At 42.7% G+C, this 27,362-nt stretch overlaps 1 protein-coding gene across 1 annotated transcript in view; it reads right to left on the bottom strand.

Moving 5' to 3' along the window:
- Positions 1–26,835, bottom strand: part of TIMP2 (TIMP metallopeptidase inhibitor 2) — a 31,355-nt gene extending 4,520 nt beyond the window's left edge. Inside the window, exons 1-3 of the mRNA XM_015821275.1 lie at positions 26,612–26,835; positions 1,954–2,054; positions 130–238 (exon numbers count right to left, since the gene is read on the bottom strand). Of these exons, the coding sequence (XP_015676761.1) occupies positions 130–238; positions 1,954–2,054; positions 26,612–26,741 (340 nt within the window). The 5' untranslated portion in view covers positions 26,742–26,835. The remainder of the gene's footprint in view (positions 1–129; positions 239–1,953; positions 2,055–26,611) is intronic.
- Positions 26,836–27,362: the final 527 nt, after the last annotated feature.

Below are 27,362 nucleotides of genomic sequence, written 5' to 3'. Positions count from 1 at the left end.
ATTTTGAGTGATACGGGACTGGTAAAAAGCAGATTTGGGTTTGTTTGTTTTTTGTCTTTCATAGCTCTATTTCATTGGCTTTCTATTTCTTACTCCTTTTCTGGACTTTGCAAATTTATTATTCTTTACCCGCAATGAGATATTCCTTCTTGCCACCAACATCCAGTGTCACTCCACACACTGCTGAGGAGGGAGCTGTGAAGATGAATTCAATGTCCTGTTCTGGCCCTTTAAACATCTGAAAGGAAAGAAGCAAATGAGGCCAAGAGTAACAACCATGCCAGTTAATATTTTTTTTTAAAAAAGTAAGATGGCGCACACCCTTTAGAAATCTTTACGTGCACAAGCCCTTCCTCTTGCTAATCATCATGTCAGACATGTTTCTAGTGCAACCTTTTCAAACTGGTACCCTCCAGATGTGCTGGTCTCATTCCAGAAATCCTAGTTAGAAACTGTAGGAGTGGCGATCTAGCACATTTGGAGAATATCAAGATGGGGAAGCAAATTCCAGTGTTTCCAATGTTATTCCAAGTTCTTTCCCAAACACAGTCAAAATACAGGGACCAATGTTTTCACAATTTTCTTTAATCCTTTGACAGGCATGTATATTTTTCCTATCGATTTTCCCTCTTGATTGATTGATTGATTGATTGATTGATTGATTGATTTCTCTATCAATCACTATGCCAATAAAGTGCTACCACCTATTTATTTTTAAAAGGCCATCCATTAACCATTATTACAACAAGGGGATTCAGAGATTGTGTCAAGCCATACATTGTGATTTAGAAACTAAAGTTATGGTTAATGTGTGTGAATTCTATCATTCGGCATGTGATCTTATATCCAACTGATTTTCATTTGACAAATGTTAACTTTATGTTTAGGGATATTTTTTTTAAAAAAAACCATAAAATAGATCATTAATGAATCTGGCAAATGGGATGTTGTACTGAGATCTAAGATCAAGTTATTTTAGAGTAGAGCCTTAATGTATGGAAAAGGAGCATTTGTTTCCAACAGCTTCTCCAGCAGAGGGAGAAGCTTTTACAGATGACATGCAGGGAAATCAAACATTAATAGGTCAATTCCAAAGAAATTCCAGAAACAGGAAACCAAAACTGCTCTTAAAGGCTGCTTCTTCCATACTAGTTCTAGGATACAGAATGATAGCTCTTTTGCTCTTCTTTCATTAAATCAGTGTAGGAATAGAATGCCAATTGGATCTAACTCTAGCCTATGCTAGAGTTAGATCCACTCTTGATTTCTTTGCTTTTGAGGGGTTTTTCAATGTTTTTACACTATCAGCTAAGACTAGAAGGCTTTTCTTCCCCTTCCTTTTTCTTATTCTTTCGTTAGTCTACATATTCCCAACTGGTAAATTAAAAATATTTTAATAGTTCTAAACAAGGCAGCTGGAAATCTGACATGAAAACAAAACACAGAAAATGTCTAGCACTAACACAACTGGTTTATAGGTTCTCTGCAGTTTCACTCTGAATTGCTGTTGCTCTTCTTTGTGTGTATGTACAAGGCAGATACACAGGCAGCCCCCAGGTTCAGAAAGTAAGGACTATCTTCAAATACCAACAGGCTGCCTATTGCTAAAAATGGCAGTCAGTGTTCTCGTTCCTTGAGCTGATGAAATGCTGAAGCCGTACAATGCTTTCAGGAACCACTGAAGCTGTACATTTTTAATATATAAGCCTGTTTTCAGCCTTTTTCAGCAGTTCTTGAAAGCATTTTGCAGCTTCAGCAGTTCATCAGTTCAAGGAAGGACAATGTCATCCACTTTTTTAAGGAACAGGCTGTCCATTTGTAAGTACAAGTTCCAACTTCCATACAAATTTGAGTTAAAGATGGCATTAGGAACAGAAGTCATTCTTAACCTAGGGACTGCCTGTATACAAATAGCCAAAGCTATGGATTTCATATACTGTAGCTGTTTGTTACCTTTATCTGTTTGATCTCATACTGGATGTGTTTGATGGGGTTTCCATAGATGTCATTCCCAGAGTCCACCTCTTTTTCAGAGACAGCCTTTGCTCTGATCACTGAAATACAAAGAGACAAAAGAAATTGGAAAGATGTAGTGCCAGTGATGAATCCAACCATTCCAAAGCAGACTACAAATAACATAATCATGAATCTCACTCTTCTTCTTTCCCCTTATAGTACTTGGCAGCTATTCTCACAAGCAAAACCTGGGGTTATTAATCCTAGGGAGAGTTTCTGTTGCATGCTGCTAACCAAAAGCCTTTTGCCCTTTACTGCTGTTTCCTTTTTGCAGTTCTTTTGATTATAGACTCTTTCAAGCTTGCAACAATATTTGAAATGCCACCTTGTTCTATTTATTTCAGAGATAAGGATAATGTCTGCATTATCTGCAAGCAGCCTCCAGGACAAAGAAGATTACTTTAACTAAAATGTGCTGCTGTAAGAATACTGATACAAGAAACAGAGGTTAATAGCTTTTCTTGTCAAATGGATTTGCTATTAAAACTCAGGTCTCTTCATCCATAATGAAGCTAAACACACTGAGACTTGACTCGGATGAAAATATTTTGCATTCAGACTCTTTGTACATAAAATCTTCAGGCTATTGTGGGGTTTGGGGTGGGAGGTAGGAGAGGGTTTGATTTCAGTAAAGGGAAGAGGTGAAAAGCAGGAAAGAAGATACCTTTTATTCAAAGCCTATCAGGATAATCACACTAGGGCTGAGACCAAGCAAGACTGCACTCATTTCCACACTAGGACTGGCTTATCATGTCTTATTTGCTTAACCAAGGTTTGTTAAAACCACAATTTACTGAGTTTTCATAAGAAACTAAGCTATTAACAATCTCAGTTGTACCTACCGTGTTTCCCTGAAAGTAAGACCCGGTCTTATATTATTTTTGCCTCCAAAAGAGGCATTAGGTCTTACTTTCAGGTGGTGTCTTATATTTTCAGTCAGACCAATAATAATAATAATAATAATAATAATAATGATGATGATGATGATGATGATGATGATGATGATGATGATGATGATGATGATGATCTTGGAAGGGACATTGGAGGTCATCTAGTCCAACCCCCTGTTCAGGCAAGAAACCCTATACCAGTGATGGTGAACCTTTTAGAGACCGAGTGCCCAAACTGCAACCCAAAACCCACTTATTTATCGCAAAGTGCCAGGGCTGCATCAGCATTGTGGTGCCCTCGGGGGGGGGCACTGGGTGGGCGTGGCTGCAGTGTTCACAGCAGACTGGATGAGCAGGCCGGTACCAGGGTGGCGGGGGCGTCCCTCGTCATCTAACACTGCTTGCTCACTCACTTCCTGCCCTGTCGCTTCCAAACGCCACGTGTTCGCTACTCTGACAAACTCTGCTGGGGCAACAGCGCGCGTGCCCACAGAGAGGGCTCTGAGTGCCGCCTCTGGCACGCGTGCCATAGGTTCGCCACCACTGCCCTATACCATTTCAGACGAATGGCTGACCAGTCTCTTCTTAAAAACTTCCAGTGTTGGAGCATTCACCGCTTCTGGAGGCAGGTTGTTCCACTGGTTAATTGTTCTAACTGTCAGGAAGCTTCTCCTTAGTTCTAGGTTGCTTCTCTCCTTGATTAGTTTCCATCCGTTGCTTCTTGTCCTGCCTTCAGGCGCTTTGGAGAATAGCTTGACTCCCTCTTCTTTGTGGCAGCCCCTGAGATATTGGAACACTGCTATCATGACCTTCCAACTTTTTTTTTTTCGCAAGAAGTTGGAAGGTCTGACTGAACTTTTTTTAGTCTCACGAACTCCGTTTCCCTGCAGCAGGAGAGAAACGCACCAGAGCTGGAAAGCAGGTTAGTGAAGATTTTTTTTTTGCTTTCGGGAAGAGGGAGGAACTGGGTGATGGTGGGCCAAGCTCTATAGCAGCGCCGGGAGGAGAAGCGGCAGGAAATGGGGCTGCCAAGCCACGGGAGAGTTGGCAGAGAAAGAAGTGGCGGCTGCCGCCAGGCAGGTGATCTACAGGGTGGAGCATGAAGAAAGCCCCTGCAGCGGCACACAGCAGCAGCGGAGCCTTTCGCCGTCACTCCCCCCGGCTCCGAAATGGCAGAGGGGGACCAGGTCTACCCTACCCAGCCTCCATGCGGTAGCATGGCAGTCCGGCTCGGGAGGGGAGTGAAAGAGAGCAAGGAATGGCCTGGCTGGGGGGGGGGGCCTGAAGGAAGCGGGTGCAGGGCGCAGCTCCACCCCTCCCCCACCTGCCTCGCCTCATTGTGGCGGAAGTGGCGCGATGTGCCACGTGGTCTCCTGCCCCATTGTGGCACCCAGGTGGGACAGAGTGGGCGGGATCCTAATTAGGGCTTATTTTTGGAGTAGGACATATTAGGCCTACCCCCACAAATTAAGGCAGGTCTTTTTTGGGGGGGGGGATGTGGTTTATTTTCGGGGAAACATGGTAGCAGGCATGGCCTGAAATCAGCTTGGAATCTCCTGATAATAATAACAGGTAGTCCTCAACTTACAACCACAACTGAGCCCAAAATTTCCATTGCTAAACAAAATAGTTTTTAAGTGAATCATGTCCCATTTTACGACCTTTCTGTCATGGTTGTTAACCAAATCACTACAGTGGTTAAATGAATCCTGTGGTCATTAAGCAAATCTGGCTTCCCCCATTAACTTTACTTATCAGAAGCCCCTTAGGAAGATTACAAATGACAACCCCAGGATCCTGGGACACTGCAACCATCATAAATATATCCCAAGCACCCGAAATTTGATCACATGACTGTGGAGATGCTGCAATGGTGATAAGTATGAGAATAGGTAAAAAGTCATTTTTTTCAATGCTGTTGTAACTTTGAATGGTCATTAAATGGATGGTTGTTATGTCAAGGACTACCTGTAATTCCTGGTTTTAAACTGCCTAACAGTTCCAACAACTAAGCCAGCTTGTTGTTGTTTGTTTCATCTAAACTATCAATTGAGAAAGCTTGAATTAACAAAAAATTGGCTTTTTGTGTGAAAGGATTGTGATCTCAGTTCAGCTCAGCTGCTGAAAACCAATTGTTAAGCTCGGAATTCACTCAAAGGCATCTTATTTATTTTAAGCTAAATGTTGTACCTGGTTACAGTGGGCCTTGGAACTGAACAACATAAAACACTGATGAGATTTACCACTGCTGAAATCTGTCTCAGCCCACCTATGGTTCATAATAGAAACTTTTTTTTTGGCTTTGCATTCCAGTAATATTATTTGATTTATAAACTCAGCCACTCAGATCATAAAATAGCAAAACACTGATCCAAGATGAAACCAAATCTTGCTGTGCAACATTGTAAGGGCAGTGACTGGCAGTTTTCCCTGGCTGAAATCTGAATGCCACCAACTGCGTGAAAAGCTGTCATCAACTGCCATACAGAACATATTTCAGATGATCCCTGCAAAGTACTTCAGCTAATCATTTTTCCCTTAACCTTGTTTCCCCAAGGTCTGTTGACCTATCATCCTAACAATGGATAAATTACTATAGTTTCTCTGTGTTAACTGCACAGTTGTGGCTGCCAGTATTTGCACAGCTCAGATGCTGTCTCTGTGTAAGGATCCTTGGACCTGGAGTTGAAAATAGGGAGTTAGGCCTGAGTAAATGTATTGAAGCTGTAAAATGCTGTCAGGTACACGGTGGCCTAGTGGTTAAGTCTCTGCACTTGTCAACTAGAAGGTTGGCAGTTCGAGACCCAAGTACCTTGTGACAGGGTGAGCTCCTGTTCTTGCCCCAGCTCCTGCCAACCTAGCAGTATGAAAGCATGCAAATACAGGTAGATAAATAGGTACATTTCAGTGGGAGGGTAACAACGTTCCATTCAAGGTATAGTCATGCCAGCCACATGACCACTGAAACACCTTTAGACAATGCTGGCTCCTTCAGCTAAAAAACGAAGATGAGCACTGCCCCCTAAGAGTCAGACAGGACTGTACAGGGGAAATCTTTTTACACACACACGCACGCACGCACGCACGCACGCACGCACGCACACACACACACACACACACACCTGCTTCAAAACTACTGATAATTTATCTATTTATCTATTGACCACTAGGTGGCATGAAATAACTAGTTTTTTCTGTATGTCCGGAGTTCAGAAATGCTGGATCCTATATATGAGCTTTCTGCTGTATGCTTAGGCCATATCCATACCAGGAAACTTTCCATGATGGAATTGATTTTTTAAAAAGAACATTCCATGTGTAGAGGAACTGAAAAACCAAGGCCATTGAGAAGAGAATTCCCAATTGCTCAGGCTACATAAGTTAAAGAGGGGAACCCTTTCAACCATCCTTTCAATTACAGACATTAAATTAGGGATAGGCCGGTCAATTTCAGGACTTCAGCACCCTCTAAATTGTTTTTTCTCAAACTTGGCAACTTTAAGATGTGTGGACTTAAAACTCCCAGAACTCTCCATCCGGCATGAATTCTGAGAATTGAAGTATGAGATTGCCAAGTTGGAGAAATATTGCTCTAAATCAAGTAACCAATCACCAGCTTTAAAAGGTCGGGGGAGGAAGGCAGCTGCATTTCAAGACTCCCTTGCAGCCAAAATAGTACTGCAGAACATCCAAGCCCAGTGACCTGATGGAAAGAGGTGGTTCACAGCAGGTCCAGTGGGCCATCTGTAGTTCAGCAGATCACTGGCCCCAATCATAATCATATTATCTCAAGCCTCCTTCTCCACAGGGCATGGATTCTCCATACAGATTTGGATCAGCTTTGGCTTGTCTCAACAACAGAATGCCTGAAAAATAGACATTTCCTTAGCAAATGGTAAGTGGGGCATCTTTGAACCACAGTAAGGAGGTTATGTGGATCAGTCTTTCCACACATTAACCGCTAACGGATTAACCACTAACCACAGACTGAAGACCATATAAGTAGAAGCTAATCAGGTATACCACACCTAATCCATAAAAAGCATGACAATTCATACCCGGAAACTGCCAAAACAATCCAATCACAGGGTACAGGACATGTCAACATAGAAATGCTGTATATTGCATAATACTTAGAATTGTTTGAGATAAAAGCTCTTCCCCTTACTTCTCTGCTGTAAATGAAGGTTAACAGTCGAGGCTTCTTCTTTAGCGTCTCTGGCCAGACTTTTGGGGGGGGGCGGGTGTGGGGGCTTAATTTACCAAAGCCATCCACTTTTAGCTTTTCTATCATTTTCACTTGCAATTGTAAGGGAGAGAGGTTTTAAAATGAAATTATAGGTTTCAGAAGCAGAACTACAGATCACTGTGGTAGTGCTTTTGTAGAAAATAAAGACATATTATAATATTGTAAGTTTTTAGTTTCATCAATAGGAACTCACAAAATCCTATAGTGACAAATTCCACTATTAAACTGTTCAACGTGCTAAGCCTAATGTTTTTCAGACACATGTTTCTAACCAGTTTAATTAGGCCTACATTCCAGAAGAGCAGTTATGTGAACTTATTGCAGGCAGCAAAAACAGAGACTTTTGGCATCATAAACACCATTTCAGCTTTCATGAAGTCAGAGTCTGCTTTTCAAATATGCTGCCACAATATATTGGTTAGTCTTCAATATACCACAGAACTTTGCTATTTTTACTGGATATAGAAGAGGATTTTTTTGTACGTGTGTGTGTCTTAAGCCTGACAAATTTTCCATGCGCTGTTAAAAACAGTAAAAAACTGACTCAGCATTCCCTCTTAGAAATACATTTTCCATATATAGCTGTTTTATTGAAAACTAAATCTTTGGTCCAGCTAGGGTAGTAATGTTTCAATGCGCACATTCCACCAAGCCAAAAGGTGGTTTGGGTTTGGCTTAGTGTTGTGTGAATCTAGCCTTCTGATTTGTCAACCACAGTTATGATGATTTAATGCAATATGTGAACCCCAGCAAATTATTGTTGAAATCCAACTATAACACAAGATGTGAACCCAACCACTGTCTACTTTAACTGAAGTGATTCTCCAGTTTTATGCAGGAATCATTTCCAGCCCCTTCATTCATGATAGGAAATATCACATATTGAACGTGGCTGACATAGACGCAAAATATATACCTATAACTGAGCAATAGTTCATTTTCACTGCAATTTGCGATTTCCAAAATTTACCCTTAGTATTATGCTTGGACTATCAGTTCTGGCTTACTTCATCTGATTAAGTCTTGGTGCTGCAGGTTGCTCCTATGCATTGCCAACGATGCTTAGTATAGTTGTCAACATTCAAAAATAACTGCTTTGCTCTCCTTGCTGATACATTGGTGAGAAAGTGGTTTCCAAAGTGAAGAAAGGTGATATGTATGTAAGGAACTCAGGAAACCAAGAGGTTGTCCAGAGGGCACACAACAGAAGACAAAGGGCTGCACAGAGGCTAGCTAATGAGCTGAGTAGGGATCATGTGAACACTTGTCAACAATCCCCAAATACACTTCTTCCCTCCCCACCAAAAGCAGGCCATCTAAAGTTGCTTCCAAGAGAATACACAGATGACAAAGCATTACAGATTTTAGACACCTTGATATGAGACAGGGTTGATTTAAGGAGGAAAAGACTACTTTAAAACCAGTACATCTAATTCTTGGGTTACATCTACTCCTGTCTAAGCTAGTAGCAGAAGCTATTTTGTACGTTAGAGAATCTGCATGACATTTTCTCAAGTGTAAGTACAAGGCCAATTTTTTAAAACCACAATTTGCTTTAGTTTTAGTAAAATCCTTGGTGACTACTTGGAATCTATTTGTGGTCTAAAATGCAACTTGTAGGCTTCCTGTTGGTCACTCAATGAATCACATCCACTGGATACTTTCCACATTAAAGACACTTATAAATAAGCTAGTACTTACATGCATGCATTGTCCTATTGAAAATATTATTTTATTAAACTGCTGAATTTGGAATTAAATTATCCCTTATAGCAGGATCTTGAAAATCAATTTCAGGTTGATAATTCTCAGTGGTTCCTTCTCCTTATTGCTAGCTATGTGTTCCAAGCATTCTATAAGCAGGGAGGAAGGTGACTTTGATGGAAACGTGCACAATTCATTACCGGAACAACAACGGGGGGGGGGGGGGGAAGAAATCTCAAATCCACAAAAAAAAATGCAAAAGGCTTAAACAGACACATCTCCAATTTACAGGAGTATATTGAAGGGGGAGCACATACAGCACAATCAGACTTGCAAGATTCTGTTATTATAGCAATTCTTGATCAAAATAGTTTTAGCCTTCCTTTGAAGTCGATTTCCTGGCCTGGTCAATCTGGTGATATCACCTAAGAAAAACAAATATGCTTCCTAGTTTTAGGGCTCTAGAGCAGAACACATCTGGTACAGCCATCATCAACTGTAGTTCAGAGCCCCCCCCCCCAAAAAAAACTGGCTGTGGCCTGACTTGGATGCTTTTGGTCTGGCTGAGACAACTGTGTGACAGCAACTGAGTTTTTAGGCCTAGCTAATAGCTATGGCTCCAGGCTTTTCCACTCACGTGCCGCTGAATCACTGTCAAAAAATGCAACCTCGTAGAAAGATTTCTGTGCTGAACAGAGTGGCTTTGTAGAAGGGAATTTGCTGCTTTGGATTTTCTTAGCCAAGTTCTGAGGGAGGAGGCTGGGAGGAAGGAGGTAGAATGAAAAGGGAGAGGGCAGAGAGGAGTGAAGAGCATATATATTTGATCCCTATATACAGTGCATTCAGAAAGTATTCATATCCCCTTCACTTTTGTCAAAAAAATTTATGCTACAGCCTGATTTTACAGTTGTTGAAATTCAGTACCCCATAAGGACAAAGGGAAAAGAGAATTTTAGAAATGTCTGTAAATATATTAAAAAGAAAAAAAACCTGAAATATCACATTGGCATAAGTATTCAGACCTTCACTCAGTACTTTGTTGAAGCACCTTTGGCAGCCTCGAGTCTTCTTGAGTATGACATGATAAGCTTTGCACACCTGGATTGGGGGATGTTCTGCCATTCTTCCTTGCAAATCCTTTCAAGCTCAGTCAGGGTAAATGGTGACCATTGGTGGACAGCCACTTTCCGATCCTTCCAGAGATGTTCAATAGGGTTCAAATCAGGATTCTGCCTGAGCCACTCTAGGACATTCACAGGGTTGTCCCTAAGCCACTCCTGGGTCATTTTGGGTGTGTGCTTAGGATAGTTGTCATGTTGGAAAGTAAACCTTTGGCCCAGTCTGAGGTCCTGAGCACTGTGGAACAGATTTCCATTGAGGATATCTCTTTATTTTGCTACATTCAGCTTTCCCTCAACCCTGACCAGTCTCCCACTCCCTGCTGCTGAAAAACACCCCACAGCATGATGCTGCCACCACCATGCTTCACTGTTGGGATGATATTGGGCAGGTGATGAGCGGTGGCTGGTTTCCTCCAGACCAGTGGTTCTCAACCTGTGGGTCGGGACCCCATTTGGGGTCGATCGACCATTTCACGGGGGTCGCCAAACAAGGCTGTCCGCCATTTTTTTTGTCCGCCATTTTTTTTCCCTTTTCCGGCGGGTGCTTACCTCCCTTGAGCTGGGCCAGCTGGTGGTCGGCCTGCTCCGTCTCTGCCGCTTGCCAGCTACGCCTCGGCCCCGGCGCAGGGGGTGGAACCACGCATGCGCGGCGCTCCCAGGCAGGGAAAGTCCTCGACTTACGACCGGTTGGGTAGTCCTTGACCTACGACCGGTTTAGTCCTCGACTTACGACCGGTTGGGGTCGCTGCATTAAAAAGGTTGAGAACCACTGCTCCAGACCTAATGTTTAGAATTGAGGCCAAACAGTTCAATCTTGGTTTCATCAGACCAGAAAATCTTGTTCCTCAGTCTGAGAGTCCTTTAGGTGCCTTTTTGGCAAACTCCAAGCAGGCTTTCATGTGTTTTGCACTAGGAGAGGCTTCTGTCTAGCCACTCTGCCATAAACCCAGATTGGTGGAGGGCTGCAGTGATTGTTGTCCTTCTGGAACTCTGTCCCATCTCCACACAAGATCTCTGGAGTTCAGTCAGAGTGACCATCGGGTTCTTGGTCACCTCTCTTATTAAGGCCCTTCTTCCCAATTGCTCAGTTTGACTGGCCAATCAGCTCTTGGAAGAGTCCTGGTTGTGTTAAACTTCTTCCATTTGAAATTTATGGAGGCAGCTATGCTCTTAGGAACCTTCACTGCAGCAGAACTTTTACTGTAGCCATCTCCAGATCTGTGCTTTGCAATAATCCTATCTCTGAACTCTGCAAGCAGTTTCTTTGGCCTCATGGCTTTTGCTCTGCTACAGTATGCATTGTCAGCTGTGAGGCTTTCTACAGAGAGGTGTGTGCCTTTCCAAATCATGGCCAATCAATTTAATTGACCACAGGTGGATTCCAATCAAAGTGTAAAAACATGTCAGCAACGATCAAGAGAAATGTGAGACTCCTAAACTAAATTTCACATGTTGTTGCAAAAGGTCTAAATCAGACATGTCAAACACAAGGCCCGGGGGCTGGATGTGGCCCGCGAAGTGGTTTCATGTGGCCCGCAAAGCCATCCTGGAAACAGTGAGGGAACGGCCCCCACTGCCTTGGGCCTGGCCCAGGCTGGCCGGAGGCCAATGCACAATTTTGTGGTGGCCATCTATGCTGAAACGCATTCAGTCTTAGCTCCACAAGGCCGTCTAGAAACAGCGAGGAACCAGCCCCTGCCTTGTTGGCCCGCCCCCTGGGTGCATGCTGGGGAGGTATCACCCTTTGTGAGGAATGAAGAAATGGAGCATGCCTTGGCGCTTGCCCCGGTCCCACCCCCTTCTGCCAGAGACCCTCAGATCTGTCCCACTCCTGCCCAGGCCCCCACAGGCACCCTTGACACGAAAGATGTAGAGCTGGCCATGCCCACCTAGTAGGCCACACCCACTTCATCCACGCCCACCCAGTAGGCCGCACCCACCCTGGAGTCATAGGAAAAGAGGTTATCATCAAACAGTCACCAGGTATGCAATATTATTCACCCACCTTGGCCACACACACCACAACCACAATGCTGATGCGGCCCTCAATGAAATTGAGTTTGACATCTCTGGTCTAAATACTTACGCTAATGTGATATTTCAGTTTTTTCTCTTTAATAAATGTACAGACATTTCTAAAATTCTGTTTTCACTTTGTCCTTATGGAGTACTGAGTGTAATTTCAACAACTGTAGCTGCAGCATGACAAACCTGACAAAAGTGAAGGGGGTCTGAATACTTTCTGAATGCACTGTATACATTTTAATTTTCCTTTTGTGCCACCATAAGAAAAGATTCTTGGTTTTAAATGGTGGCGATTAATGCTTGACTAAAAAGGCCTCTATTTTCCCTATGGATCATTGTCTGCCAGCTAGATCATTATATTGTATAATGATTTAGCAGGCAAATAGTACACAATTCACTTTGTTCTTAACAGGTGTAACGCTAGTTGCCATATTTCACTTACAAGCAGCTGCAATAAAGTCTCACAAAACTCAACTCTGCTTTTAGCACCTTGTAAAGATGGATCCCATCATTCTGCAGATCACATTTCAACCATCATAGCAGTAAAATCAAATGGATTGCCTTTGTGCATGCTTTTGCTTGATTTCAAGTAGGTCTGTGTCTTGAGTAAGAAAGAAATTAATTTATCCCATTGGGAATGGAATTACTTAGCAACTTTAGTTTTTGTCACCATAGATACCCTGTGGGTAGGTGAGGTTACAGGTCAAATACAGCAGCCAGTAGGCTACCCTGCTGTGAATACAGCAGCCAGTAGGCTACCCAATCCCATCTTAAGGAGCCCTTCATCACATGGCAGAAATAATCCTTTATTGATCATCTATGTCTGATTTTGATGCAGCAATGAAGGGACTGAGGCATTAGAACAGAGAGATCTATTGAAGCATAGGATAAATTTAGCTTAACAATCCACATGTTATGAGGTAGCGTGTTTTTTCTGCTTTCTACATTGATTTATTAAATGGCTACCTTTAAGAGCTATGAGAAATATCTTAACCTAGATATATTGTTGTGACATACTGTACTGTTATATAAAATTATCTGAATAAACTGTGTTACCAATGAAAAATAGGCAAATGAGTTAAAGCCAGCTTTCAACATTATTATGTGTACAAATTCAAAGCCAGCAGGACTTTTCAAAACTGTAATATATTTGCAAATATAAAGACAGAAAACCTACAAAATACATATTAGGAACATGATCTCAGTTATAATTCACAGATTTGAAGTTATGACATTACAACATGTAATAATTATTAGGGTTGAAGACAGTCCATGGCAGATGTTCTATACAACTTTCTACAGGAAAAGTATCAGAATGAAGCGATGTTTGCTAGTATTAAGACACATCAATGGCAGTTTGGTATGATAATGAGGCAGCCATCCTGAGCGATTCCAATAGCAATCAATCCTCCCCACTTGGATCTGCTGATACATCCAGTTACAGGTAGTCCTCAACTTACAACCATTAGTTTAGAGACTGCTCGAAGTCACAACAGCACTGAAAAAAGTGATTCATGACCATTTTTCACACTTAATGACTGTTGCAGCATCCCCATGGTCACGTAATCAAAATTCGGGTGCTTGGAAACTGGCATGTATTTATGACAGTTGTACTGTCCTGGGGTCATGGGATCACCCTTTGTAACCTTGCCAGCTGGCTTCCAACAAGCAAAGTTAATGGGGGAAGTCAGATTTGCTTAATGATTTCATTTCACGTAACAACTGCAATGATTCGCTTAACAACTGTGGAAAAAAGGTTGTAAAATGAGGTGCAACTCACTTTGCAACTGCCTCACTTAGCAACAGAAATATTGAACTCAATTGTGATTGTAAGTCACAGGCTAGCTATATACCTTTCTTTTCATCACGGTGATATATTGGCCTTTCCTTTCCCATCATCTTGGCTGTTCCTATCAGTCTGCTTGCCTGATTTTATTCACAATCCCTAAAATATGTTGCCAAGCAAATCAAGTCTCAGCAAGCATATTTATTACTCAGTGAAGAATTCTGGCATTGCCTTAGAGACAGCATGCAATCAATGCAATTGGCCTTGATGACATTGAAAGTGCTCAGTGCCCCCCTTCTCACAGCTTACTTTATGGAAGTCAAACTGTGTTTTTGCTCTCACAAAGCAGACTTTAATAGAATTTTCGTCATGCAAGAAAAAAAATACTGTATATCTTTGAGGGCAGAAAGATAAATTTCCATGTTAGTAGGATTCAGCTTTCTACCAACAATATACTATTCCCCCGCCTTTCTGTCATCTCCATCTTGTTTTATACATAAAACCGGGCTTAAACAAATAGGTTGTGTCAGCCCCTTGCCCCATCTCAGGCAAATATATTAAAGAACAATTGCAGTTGCCACTGGATTAAAATCAAAGGAAATTTAACAGGAAGCTTTTTTACGTTCCTTTCAGAACTGACACAAAAGACATTGTATGAATCAGTGCATGGATACGAAGCGAGGATAGCTTGATTGGATGATGGGTATTTGAGGCTGGAAAGATATTATGAATTGTATTGGTTAAAGGGGACTTAGTTGAATATCCTGTTCTTATCCCATCTCTTTATTTGGCTTGCTGTTCTATTCCTCAAATTACTTTTTCTGTACTATGCTCAGCTGATCTACATCTTTTGTACTATTCTCAAACAAGGGAAATTTGTACCTGAGGCTGTGAAATGGAAGCCAGAATCTTCTAAATATCCCTCACCAAATTATTCACAGATACAGCAGCTCAGCTGGTTGTTCTTCCAATGTAGAGATATCACACTGGCAATTTAGGTCTTCCATCTGTTTCCTATAGCTCCTCACACCTCCCATCACTCATATCTCATCAGTTTCTTCTTCATTACACACTTGCATATACCTTTATTCTAGTACAGTGGTTCTCAACCTTTTTAATGCCGTGACCCCAACCGGTCGTAAGTCGAGGACTAAACCGGTCGTAAGTCGAGGACTAAACCGGTCGTAAGTCGAGGACTACCCAACCGGTCGTAAGTCGAGGACTTTCCCTGCCCGGGAGCGCCNCACCAGCTGGCCCAGCCCAAGGGAGGTAAGGCCGGAAAAGGGGGAATAAAAGGCGGACAAAAAAAATGGCGGACAAAAAAAATGGCAGACAGCCTTGCTTGGCGACCCCCATGAAATGGTCGATCGACCCCAAATGGGGTCCCGAGCTACAGGTTGAGAACCACTGTTCTAGTATGAATGATAGGTCTTCCTTTACTGGCAGCAACAGCGAAGAGTTTCTGTTAAGTTTCTCTGTTTATGAGCTTGATTGCTTACTTAGATTACTGACATCTTTTTAGCCTTTCTGCAAGTCAAAGAATGGTCCCTCTCAGAAATTATTTTCACATCAGCAATCTGGCAGAGACTAATGATAACCAGCATTTGTGTTTTTATAGATTTGTTTAATGTCTCTGTTCACTCCAAAAATATGACCAAAATCAGGCCAGAGCAATTACTGTATAGCTCCAATGCTCTTTGCTTTATCCATTCCTGTTTTGTTGTTCATTGTTGGCTAATTTGGATATTTCTCTAGAACACACCCATCCACAAAAATGTGATTAATCCTGAGATGATGAAACTCACATTCCTAGCAGTTACCATAGCAAGGGACCCAATGGCCTCTCTGCTTGTTTCTTTGGAGAAGTCCAATGCTTTAACCTAAATTTGCAAGCGCTAAATAGGCAGCTTAAATAGCCAGGATGGAAGAATATCAGCCAGGTGGGTTTTGGGGAGGGAGGGGATTAAAAACAATAAAGTATAATCAATACAATCCAAATTAACAGAACTAGCTACTCCTACTGCTTGTGGCAGTCCTACCAGTCTCTGAAATTTTCAAAAACAGGAGAGCTGGTTTTCTATTTTCCAGCTGGAAACAAAACCAGAATTGCAGAGTGGTTCTAAATTCATTGCTAACAAGGCTGTTTGCATTCAAGATTGTTTCCTAAGGACAATTTTTTTTAAATAAAAATTCATCTCACAAGAGTACTCTCAACAACATTTTCTTCCAGATTACAATAGATTATTTTCTAGAGGAAGAAGCTGACACAATTAAACAAGCATAAAGCTAACCTAAATTTAAACCACAAATGGCCATTTTATTTTGTTGGACAACCCATACCAAGAACAGTCTCTCTCTATACAGAATTTTAGACTTCTAAAAAATGAGAAAACCATACTAGAAAGTAAGAAGGAGTGTCAGAGAGAGTTCTTCCTACTTTGGACCCCGACCCCACCCATTGCTTTCTCTCAGTTCAACATCAAACTGCCCTCAACAGAACAGAACATAAAATAAGATGCTCCGTTTTTTGCTTTTACGCTTCACCACAACCTTATTTCTCACAAGTAGAACTTATTTTAAACAAACTTCAACTCTTCCCATTTGAGAACCACCCACCTTCCTTATATAGGCATGCCTGAACGGGCAAGTGAATTAAATGAAATATTCATTAAATTAAATATTTCAATTTAATCTTTTTAGCCTTCTCAGCCAAAAAGGAAATGATGCTGATTCAAGTAACACATCCTACACACTATCTGGTTTAACATGATGTTTGAGTGAAGTCCCTGTTTTAATAACTATTAGGGACATACAATAAAAATCAGTTTTCAAATCCCCTCTCCTCCTTTCAGCATCCACTCTCTCTTATTTCCCATCCAGATCTTCTCCACAGAGACAATCTATATGCTGTGTTAAATACATACTACGGCCTTGCATTTTAGTTATTAAAGAGTAGCTAGGACAGTGGTGGCGAACCTTTTAGAGACTGAGTGCCCAAACTGCAACCCAAAACCCATTTATGTATTGCCGGGTACCAGGTGGGCGTGGCCCACTGGGTGGGCGTGAACATGGTCATGGCAGACTGGGTGGGTGTGGCCAAGGTAGGCGTGGTCACCTTGATGTTGCTTGTGGGGAGGGACGCTTGTGGGGACTGGGCAGGGTTGGGGGAGATCCACGGGGTCTCTGGCAGGTGGCGTGGTGGACAGGAGGCTCGTCCTGTGGGGTGAGGTGAGGCAGGGTGGGGGTGCCATTGTCGCAGGGCGAGGCAGGGGCCAGGGCGGCTGCTGCCTGACACCATCAGCCTCCCCCACACAGAGGCCAGTGAGCACATGGGGGCCGACAGTGTCCAACAGCAGCCACAGCCTGCTAGCCCCTCGACCGGCACACTCTGGGGCTCCACAGCCCGCCACCAGCAGTTCAGAGAAGCTGCCTCTGAGCTGGACGGCCGGCCGACAGCTGAGGAGGCGATGCAGTGGGTCATGCCCAGGAAAAGGAGAGCATGCGAGGCCAGGAGGGATGGGACAGAGGGGGGAGGGAAACCAGCCATGCTGGGATACATCTGGCCACATGGGACCTCGGTGAGTTAGCGGGCAGCTGGTTGAAGAGGGACGGTTGCCAACTCTGGGGCATGGCGCGCGTGCCCACAGAGAGGGCTCTGAGTGCCACCTCTGGCATGCGTGCCATAGATTCGCCACCACTGAGCTAGGAGTTTACCTCATAAGCATAGAATTTGCTATTTGGCACAAGAAGCAACTTACTCCTGGCACCAGTCATAACTTTTCTGGCACACCAAAATAGCATCTAGAAGAAAACACCCCTGCTCTGACACCATGGTCATAATTCTTCTGTGGGGGGAGAACTGCCACCCTTGCTACCCACAGGTTTGAGACAGACAAAATGGCCAATTTTATATTTAGTGTAACATTGTCCGTTCGTACGCAAGAAAAGAAAAATCCTCCTCCAAATTGAGCTTAACATCTGATGATCTGAGACATATCCATGAAGTTATTTTGGCAAACAGTGACAGACTGGAGGCCTTCACAAATTTGTGGATTTCATGAAGTCATTCAAGATACTATAAAGTGATGGAAAGTGCCAAGGGCTGCCTTGGTTAGCTTTGAAAAATAAAATCTGAATTAGGACTGCTTAATATGTGGATGAGAAAGGCCACGAAATAACCAGGATTGTAGGCTATACTGGGAAATTGAAAAAAAGAAGGAAAATGAAAAGAAGAAATGAATGGTAAACTATTTCTGTACATTATTGCCACCCATAAAATTACGCCATGTCCATGAAGTGACCAGGAATCAAGGTCTTTTTTATCTTACTAGCTTTTTGATTTATACGCTAACTGTTGTGACAAGATAGGATGCTTATATGCAAAAGTCTACAAATCCCTTTATTTAAAAGGAACAATACTGAATTTTTATTCTTTCTATAATTACTGTAAGATTTTCAATGTAGTCATTTCCAATATTTTTTAAATATTGTCTGGGCTTTTTTGGTTTTATTTTGTTCACAATTCAATGTTTAGTTTATTCAAAGGCAGCCACTGAAGTTTAATATGAACCTTACCTTCTATTTTTATTCCCAGAATTTATGTCAGGATAAATCAGATTGAAATAAAATAGGGTAGTAAGCAATGCAGCATATTTTAGTTGTATGCATATATGTGTGTGTGAGAGAGAGAAATGTAGAAAAAAAGAAATATATACAAAGGCAAGGCAGTTCACAAAAAACAAAGATGGCAGTACTGAATGCTCATTTGGAAAGGGAAGGAACACAACTTAATAAAGAAACTTCATAAATATGATTACATGTAGTTGGAGCCATATTGTCCAAATATTGCTATAGTGCCATACAAAGGTGACTAGGGAGAACAAGTTTTAGCCACTAAATTTGATCAAGACTTCTACTTTCTCATCTCAAACCCAAGGCAGGAAATAATCCAAAGTATAATCAGTGTTTCTCTACCTTGACAATTTTAAGGCATGTGGACTTCAACTCCCAGAATTCCACAGCCAGCAATGCTTATATGCAAATGCTGGCTGTGGAATTCTGGGAGTTGAAGTCCACATGCCTTAAAATTGTCAAGGTTGAGAAACACTGAGCTAAGTGGAAGTCATCCTGAAGGCTGCATGTTCCTGGCTAGATTAAAGAAAACCAAGTATCTCGCAATGAACTAAATAGGCTTCTTGCATCCTGGGTAGAGAGCTGTGTGGCTGTTAATTGCACTGCATAACTGCCTTATAGTCCCAAAACCCATCTTCTGAAAAGAGTCCTACATCAAGAATACAAACATTAGTGATTGCAGATTGGCTCTAAAAATTTTGATCACTGGCCTGGAGTTATTCCAGAAGAATTTGGAGAAGTATACCAACACATATATGCATCTACTCCTTGGTACCTATGATAAAGATCCCTAGTTATTTCCATAGTAAGCTCTTAAATTGACTCAATTTATTCATCATCTTTTCAGCACCCAAGGGAGAGTCACCACCAATTAGAAAAGTGTTACGAGATCAATGACCCTCAAGCTGAACTTGACCCTAGGATTTAAGAATAGAATAGAGCTGGAAGGGACCTTCAAGGTCTTCTAGTCCAGCCCCCTGCTCAAGCAGGAGAACCTATACCATTTCAGACAACTGAAATGGTATAGGTATAGAATGGTATAGATTTACAAGGTTACACTGCCCAGAAGAGTGTGAAAGTCTTAACTGAAGGGGTGGAGCCCAAACTGAACACTGTGGGAATGGAGCTTTGGTATTGAGAATGAGAGTGTGTGTATGCATATATGTATCACACACACACACACACACAAAGACAAGCTCCTAAAAACTCCAACCTCTCAGCAATTTCAATTGTTGCTAAGGAGGTCTCGGTTCATAATTCTGGCAGCCTAAACCTGTACACAAAATCATATCCAAGCTTAGCTGTTCTTATCTCTCTCCTCTATACATATTAAGCATGTTTGCCTTTGCCTTTTTTGCAAGCATTATGTGTGTGTATATTTAATAATAATAATAATAAAGTTGGAAGGGACCTTGGAGGTCATCTGGTCCAACCCCCTGCTCAGGCAGGAAACCCTATTCCATTTCAGACAAATGGCCGTCCAGTCTCTTCTTAAAAACTTCCAGTGTTGGAGCATTCACCACCTCTGGAGGCAGGTTGTTCCACTGGTTAATTGTTCTAACTGTCAGGAAGTTTCTCCTTAGTTCTAAGTGATTCTCTCCTTGATTAGTTTCCATCTGTTGCTTCTTGTCCTGCCTTCAGGCGCTTTGGAGAATAGCTTGACTCCATCTTCTTTGTGGCAGCCCCTGAGATACTGGAACACTGCTATCATGTCCCTCCTCATCCTTCTCTTCATTAAACTAGACATACCCAATTCCAGCAGCTGTTCCTTATATGCTTTAGCCTCCAGTCCCCTAATCATCTTTGTTGCTCTCCTCTGTACTCTTTCTAGAGTCTTATCCCTTATCTAATTACTCTTAAAACATCAAAAGGAAAAAGAGTTATTTGACAAAGGAACATTTTCAACAAGAACATGAAGCCAGCCCATTAGTACTGGCCAAGGTAGGTTCTACTTTTAAAGTTTTAAAACAGGTGGAAAAGAGGTAAGATAATTAAGAGTGTGACGGTTCTTTACACAAGTCGTGTCTCAGTGTGATGCTTCAATCCTAAATGTATACTACCAAAATCATATAATGTTATGGTTCAGATGGGATCTGGATTCCTTATGTCACATGCTGATCTGATGTAACAGGCATGTGATGGGGGAGGCTTTCTGGTGTGGCACTTAGAGGAGTCATAGGAAAAGAGGTTATTATCAAACAGTCACCAGGTATGCAATATTATTCATAGCAGACTGTTGCCACTGACTCAAGATCTGTAGGACAGTTCAAAGGTTCCTGTGGACAGTATTATGATTGATAGCACAAAACAATGCAACATGTGTGGCTGTTGCAACAGAATCTGCAAATTCTACCACAATTCTATGCAATGGAATGTAAGTAAACAGACATCTGTTGTTTCTCCAAGGATCACGTCAGCCAAGAGAGCTTCCCAAGGGAAGTAAAAGGAGCACAAATGTGCATATAGGTGTGTGCCTATATAAGCAAAGGATGATGGCCTAAACACAGAAAAAGAACCCTTCTGGCTATGACTTTTTCCCATTTGGAAATGCCCCTAGAAGTTCACAAGCAGGGGACAAACTGTCCCCAGCAGGCACTTACATGGTTGCATGACTGTTTAAATCCATCACTATGGCCGATTCTAACATTATGACAGAAGGAAGTCATCCTCTCAGGTATCATAGGATGATGAAGAGGGCAACAATCTCCCCATTTCCTGTGGGTTCCCAAAGGAAGATTTTCCCCTGCCCCTTATCTGCTGCTAATATGAGATAACATTCAGATGCCTATCCAGTAGCAGTGTGCAGGTGGAGCAGTAAGACACTATTCTTAACTTGAAGCAACAAAATGTTTTGATTGGATTGATTTTTAAATATAATCCTTTTTAAAGATTAAAAATCCAAGGTGTAAGAGAGTATGGTGTATCTTATCTTAGTCATCTTGGTGTCCATAGTTTGATAGCAGCTATGCTCTTCTTGCCCACACTAATTTCCTGCTTCAATATTTTTCTGCTGAAATAGGAAACGCACGCTAAAAGGAGACCAGGAGCTCATTTATTTTTCTGTCCAGTGTTTGGTGATAGGTTGTAGCTCAGTGGTACTACACGGCCTTCAAAAGGCTTTAGGTTCAATTGTGCTGGGAAAGGAGTCTGTTTACAACCCCCAAAATGCCGAACAATGTAGAAAACACTGGATTTGATGGATCAGCAGTTTAATTTGATACAGCTTTCTATGTTTCCTCTTCTAAAACTGCAAAAATCTGCAAAAAAATCCCAAGCATATCCAGAAGAAAAACATAATAAAAAATCAGCTCTGTTCTGCCTGAATAGGATGTGGGCTGAGGGTTCATTTTTCCTTACAGCAGAAATAATCAGAAGTCCTTCAGGTGCTTTGAACTTTAATTCCATCAGTCCTAGCTATCAGAAGAAACTGGGGGTTATAGCCCCAATCATTATAAACATAAGCATATAAGGGAAAAGTGGAAGGCAAGTGATGAAATATACATTACAATGTCATGATACAAGTCCTATGATGTCATACTTATGTCTAACATTGGGAGGCAAGAATTCATGGGCAGGTTTTGCACTATATTGTCACATGTGAATCTCTCTTCTGCCATTGTAGCTAGCTGTACCAATGATTGCAAAGCTACCCATTGCCTACTTTCTGTAGATTAAAACTCCAAAAACAGTGCATCCTCAGGGAGGAAACCTAATTAGAGTTCAGCATGGACTATTGCCTGCAATAGATGGAGCCAAGAAACGTTGCTAAACTTCTTGTTGTGGAAAGAAAATAGCCCTATATAGGTCTTCGGTGTATATTTCTTGTATTTCTTGCTTCCAATCTGTCCTGTTCTGCTTGTCATGCTCTCGGAAAATTTTGTTTTCAAGTGGCATACTCATTGTTCTGTTCTACGTGTAATATACAAAACTTGTCATGTTTTTAATTCAGTGGATTCTTTCTCTTCATTCAAATCTCCTGCTAATACATAGGCTACATACCAATATACCATTCTCTGACCTTGTGGGTTGGTTTCTGATCAGGGTAACATCTTCAGCAGAGTTTAGGGGATGTCTGTCAGATGTCTACTGTTTCTGTCACTACAGACAACTGTCAAATCAACATATTGTGTAGGTTACTACCAAGTAGTTCTCTCCCCATCATTTTTCATACTGAATCTCCTATTATGACCTATGTTTTCCTGTATGGTTCTACATCAAGTAATTTCCCTATGCCAGTGACGGTGAACCTTTTAGAGACCGAGTCCCAAACTGCAACCCAAAACCCACTTATGCATCGTTGAGTGCTGGATGGGTGTGGCCCATTGGGTGGGCGTGGCTGCGGTGGTAACGGCAGACTGGGTGGGACTAAAAAGTTCAATCAATCAATTCCAACTTTGCAAGATCTTTTTTTTTCCTGCGAGAAGTTGAAATTGACTGATTGATTGAACCTTTTTTTTTTTTTGCACACGCGGCAGAGGCCTAAAGTGAAAAGGTTTTATAAAACCCAGCTGAAGGCCTAGGACTGGGGCGACGGTGCGCGTGCCCACAGAGAGGGCTCTGAGTGCCATAGATTCGCCACCACTGCCCTATGTAATACCTAAAGGATTCAAAATAATTATACTCCATTCTATGCTCAGGGAAGTGACGTTCTGAAATACTAATATAGTTTGGAAAGAAACAAAGTATCTTGGCCATACTGCTATCAGGCTGTTAGCTATCCTTTTCAAAATTTGTTCTGGCTGATGAAAAGCTGGGCTGCGGTAGCCAATTTAAGAGATACTAAAAATAAGTGAATAGGGCAATCTTCAAAAATAAACAGACCTGTGGCATCTTAAATGCTAATAGGATTATTCCCACACCAGCAGCTATACACCTTGAATTTGACAAAGAAGGTGGGGTTCCACAAAGACTTATAAAATAAAATTCTGCTGGTATTTAAAAGCCTGTAAATCTTGAAATTGTTTTTGCTATTAGGCTTATGGCAGTGTTGGCAACCCAAGAGAGCTGCTTCTAGAAAAGCTGTCTGAATATCCAAGGAAATGTAAACAAGGATTTCAGCTAGTTCCCAAGGAACAGAAGGACATCTTTGTGGTTGAAAAAGTCACAAGATCCCGATTGCAAAAATTCCTTTACTCGTAAAGGCCTGTTCTCATGGACAGAAGAAATATTGGATAGCAAAATGAAACTACAGACAACTGCTGCTGACAGCAGCCACTCAGATCCTGGAGACATTACAAAATCAAGGAAGGCAGCTTGGGCATACCAATTCTACAAATGCTGACAGTCAGAATCAGTAGGACAGATAAGCTGCCCCACCAAAATAGTTCCAAATCCCAACTGTAGAGCAAGGTCCAGAAACTGAGGGCTGAGTTGTTTGCTTATTATGTTAAGGTTTAATAAAAGGAATTTCACAGGGAGAAAAGGATGAAACTGGAGTCCAGCCCTGTCAGATTCAGTATTTTCAACAGATTCCATGCTTAGCAAATTGGGAAAAGAAAAAGACAGAGCAACAAGTGAAGGATGTAACCCAGCATGTCTGGTTTAAACCGGTAAAACAAGAGTCTCTCCCCCTTAACTCGTTCATTCTTTCTTTCCAACTGCCAAGAAAAAGGGATATAAGATGATATCACAAAAAGGCCTTGATTAAATCAATATGGAAAGAAGGAGTGTGTTTTTTCTCATGAGGGCCTCAGTCATGCTGGGACAGAGGCCTTGCTGTAGACATTTTTCCACTCATACAAAAAGCAGCTACCCACAATGCACAACTCTGGATGGAATGAAATAAGAAAAGGCTTATGAAGGGCCTTCAGAATCTTATATTCCAAAGCTAGCAGGTGAAAAAGAAAGAATTAAGTGGGCATCCAGTTCTTGAATCTCAGTTGCTTGGGAATCTTGTACAGTTGTTCAGAAGCTAGGACAAGAGGTAGGCTCAGAAATGCTCTCCCCTTTATTACCACTTCATATATTCAGGTTTATGCCTTCACCTTAAAAACCAAGTTCTGTGGGGTGAGTTCCAAATGATAACATGGCTGCCTTTGGACCACTGGGTCAGAATCCAGAGATTAGAGAGGCAGAAGGAGATGGCTCTTGATCTTCTGATCTCAGGCCAAAGAAATTACCCCCAAACCAATTATAGGTTGTGCTTAATTTATGACCATTTATTTAACAATAGTTCAGTTACGATAGTCTCAGACTTACAACCCATCCTTGAAGTTATAGCTGTCGCACCACCACCACCACAGTCATGTGATCAAAATTTGGGTGTTAAGCAAACAGCTCACATTTACAATGGCAGCAGCATCTTGCCAGCTTCCCTGCTAGTTTCCAACAAATAGAGTCATTTGGGGATGGCAGATTCACTTAATGACCTCATTGAGTCGACCTTGATTCATTTATCAACCATGTGATTTGATAAGCGACCACAGTAAAAATGGCTGTAAAATCAGGTACAGTCACATGATCACTCAACAAGCACATCACTTAGTGATCAAAATTGCAGTCCCAATTGTGGCAATAAGTCAAGGACGACTTGTATCTCTTAAGCACTTCTTTATGCTACTGGGCAGATGGAGGCTGTCAAACTCTGGGAATAAATTTTGGGATAAAATTAGTTCTTTTGGAGCAAGAACTAAGAGAGGGATGTCCCTCAGGATGATTTTATATGTCTTCAAATATTGCTACATTATTCTGTGAACAACAACTCTTAGTTTGATTTCCCCACGCTCAATCCCACTCCCTCCCACAAAAACTTTGGGCCTCTGGCTTGATTACCACACAGGAAGTATGTTGATGATGATGGAGCAAGCAAAAAGCCCGCAGCTAAGGGACCAGTGGTTCCTGTAAGGCTGCTCAAAGCACTCATTAATGGGGGGGGGGACTTTAATGACATACAACTAAAAGCAAAAACACAGCAGGGTGAACATAGCAACACTTAAAAAGGACTCTAGAGGCAAACCGAAAATGCTCTAGCCTCGAGTCAGGAGCTTAAGAGACTGTAAAGAGATTTTAACAGATTATACTTACATATATATAAAATCGTGGCAGAGGAAATGAACCAGATTTCCATTCACTATATAGATAGTGAATGGAAATCTGGTTCATTTCCCCTGTCACTTCACAGCTCTGGAGCTTTTTTATCCTTCTTTGCCTCCTTGTTTCTGGTTCCCCTCATTCCAAACCCTGGTCCTTTGAGCCCCAGTAATGCTGCATTGCCCAATCTGGAAACAGTGAAGTGGCCCTTCAGTGTGAGAATTCTGGGAAAATCCCAGGGCACAATAATAGTATATCTGCATTTGGAGTTCAAGGCAGGGACATGAGAACTTTGTGTAAACACAAAGTAGAACTGTCCAGCAAGTGGTTGGCTCTTTTGCCAAACGATTTATGGGTTTGGGAAGGTCGGCTGCAACCTCTCATTCTAAAACTTGAGTTTTGCTTTTTCAAAGCCTCACATATCTAAATAAATCCTGCCCGTCTAAGGGGGAACTCATTCTTTCCCCTTCTGGGTCAGAGAAGATGGCCCTATATGGTTCAAGCTCGCCTTTGTGAAGTTTTTCATTTTGCGGTCGTTTCTCTTCCAATTTCCACATACTTCCTACTCTCCTTCCCCTCCCCATTTCGAAGCTGTTCCATTAGAGTCTGGCAGCAGCCTACATTTTGCAGGCAGAAAGCCATCGCCAGAAATTAGGAATTTCAACCCGCGGTTGTCTTTGTGCTTTCAAATGAATTCCTGCGGATCAGGTCAGAGCGAGCGCGCTACAGCGAAAGGCGGGGAAGGAGAGAGAAAGGAAGCGAAATGCAAGGCGAAGCAGGCCGGCACTTCGCTTTTTTCTTTTCTTTTTCAAAACATCTTGGGTAAGGTGGTGGTTTGTTTTTTTAACCGAAGGGATCTGCAGAGTCAGCCCGGGAGCATTCAGACGCCCGCACTAACGACGGAAACTGCTGGTCGCTGCCCAGGCAGGGGCCAAGCGGGAATCAACACGCCGGCTCCCTTCCAGGTTTCTCCCAAGGCGGCTCTTTCCTTGCAGGAGAAAGGGGTGGGGTTGTTTTGGCCGCTAACAAGTGAGTTTGCCGTAGGGGAGAAAAAAGGGGGCTGCCAGCGACAAGAGAAACGCGGGGTCGATCAAGCCACGAGAAAAGCCACTAGGGGAGCCGCAGAGAAGGGGAGGGCGGTCAGCCGTATTTTCCTTACCTACATCTGCATTGCAAAACGCCTGTTGCGGATGCACCGGGGAGCAGCTGCAGGCGTCGGCAAGGCGGTCCATCCTCCCCAGGAGCAAGACGGCCAGCGAGGCCAGGAGGCTCGGGAGCGTAGCACTCATCTTGTGGAGCGGGTGGGAGGGAAGGCGGGCTGGCGAGGGACGGCCGAGGCTTTCACTGTTCACGGTTGCTGCCGCCTCATCCAGACGCGCGCGCGCGCGCGCCCCCGCTCAGTCCTCTGGAGCGCGTTATCTGTGGCGATTCCGGGGGGGACGCGTCGTGCCGCTTCCGCAGTTGGCGGCCCTCAAAGTTTGCCTTGCAGTCGGCCTGCCTCTCGGGATGGGGTGGAGAGGCTGGAAAAGGTCCCCGCGGCTGGAAAAAGAAACCGCCTCGCCGAGAGCTCCTGCCTCTGCCTTCTGGAGATGTTTTCTTCTCCGGGTTCCAGCCTAAGCCTGGCTTTTTAATGGGCCCCAGGGAATCGCAGCCCCTCCTCCAGGTGGCGCTGGGCCAAAACGGGCGGTTGGCCTGCTCCGGTCAGAGTGCGCGCTGCTTTCCCTTCCCTTGCCTCCGGCTCTGAGAGATTGGGTCTCGGCTGCCTTTGCTTGACAGTTGCCCCCCACCCTTCTCAGGCTGGAATTCCCCACTTAAGAGCAGCCACTCTTCATGAGTCCGGGCAGAAACCCGGCTCTCTCTTTTAACAGTAATTTTTGTCAGAATTATAAGAACAGTCGAGCTTAGAAGGA

The sequence above is a fragment of the Protobothrops mucrosquamatus genome, unplaced genomic scaffold (genome assembly GCF_001527695.2).
Source record: "Protobothrops mucrosquamatus isolate PMUCROS unplaced genomic scaffold, P.Mucros_1.0 scaffold1292, whole genome shotgun sequence".
NCBI classification, from domain to species: domain Eukaryota; kingdom Metazoa; phylum Chordata; class Lepidosauria; order Squamata; family Viperidae; genus Protobothrops; species Protobothrops mucrosquamatus.
This window is presented reverse-complemented; position numbering and strand designations above follow the sequence as displayed.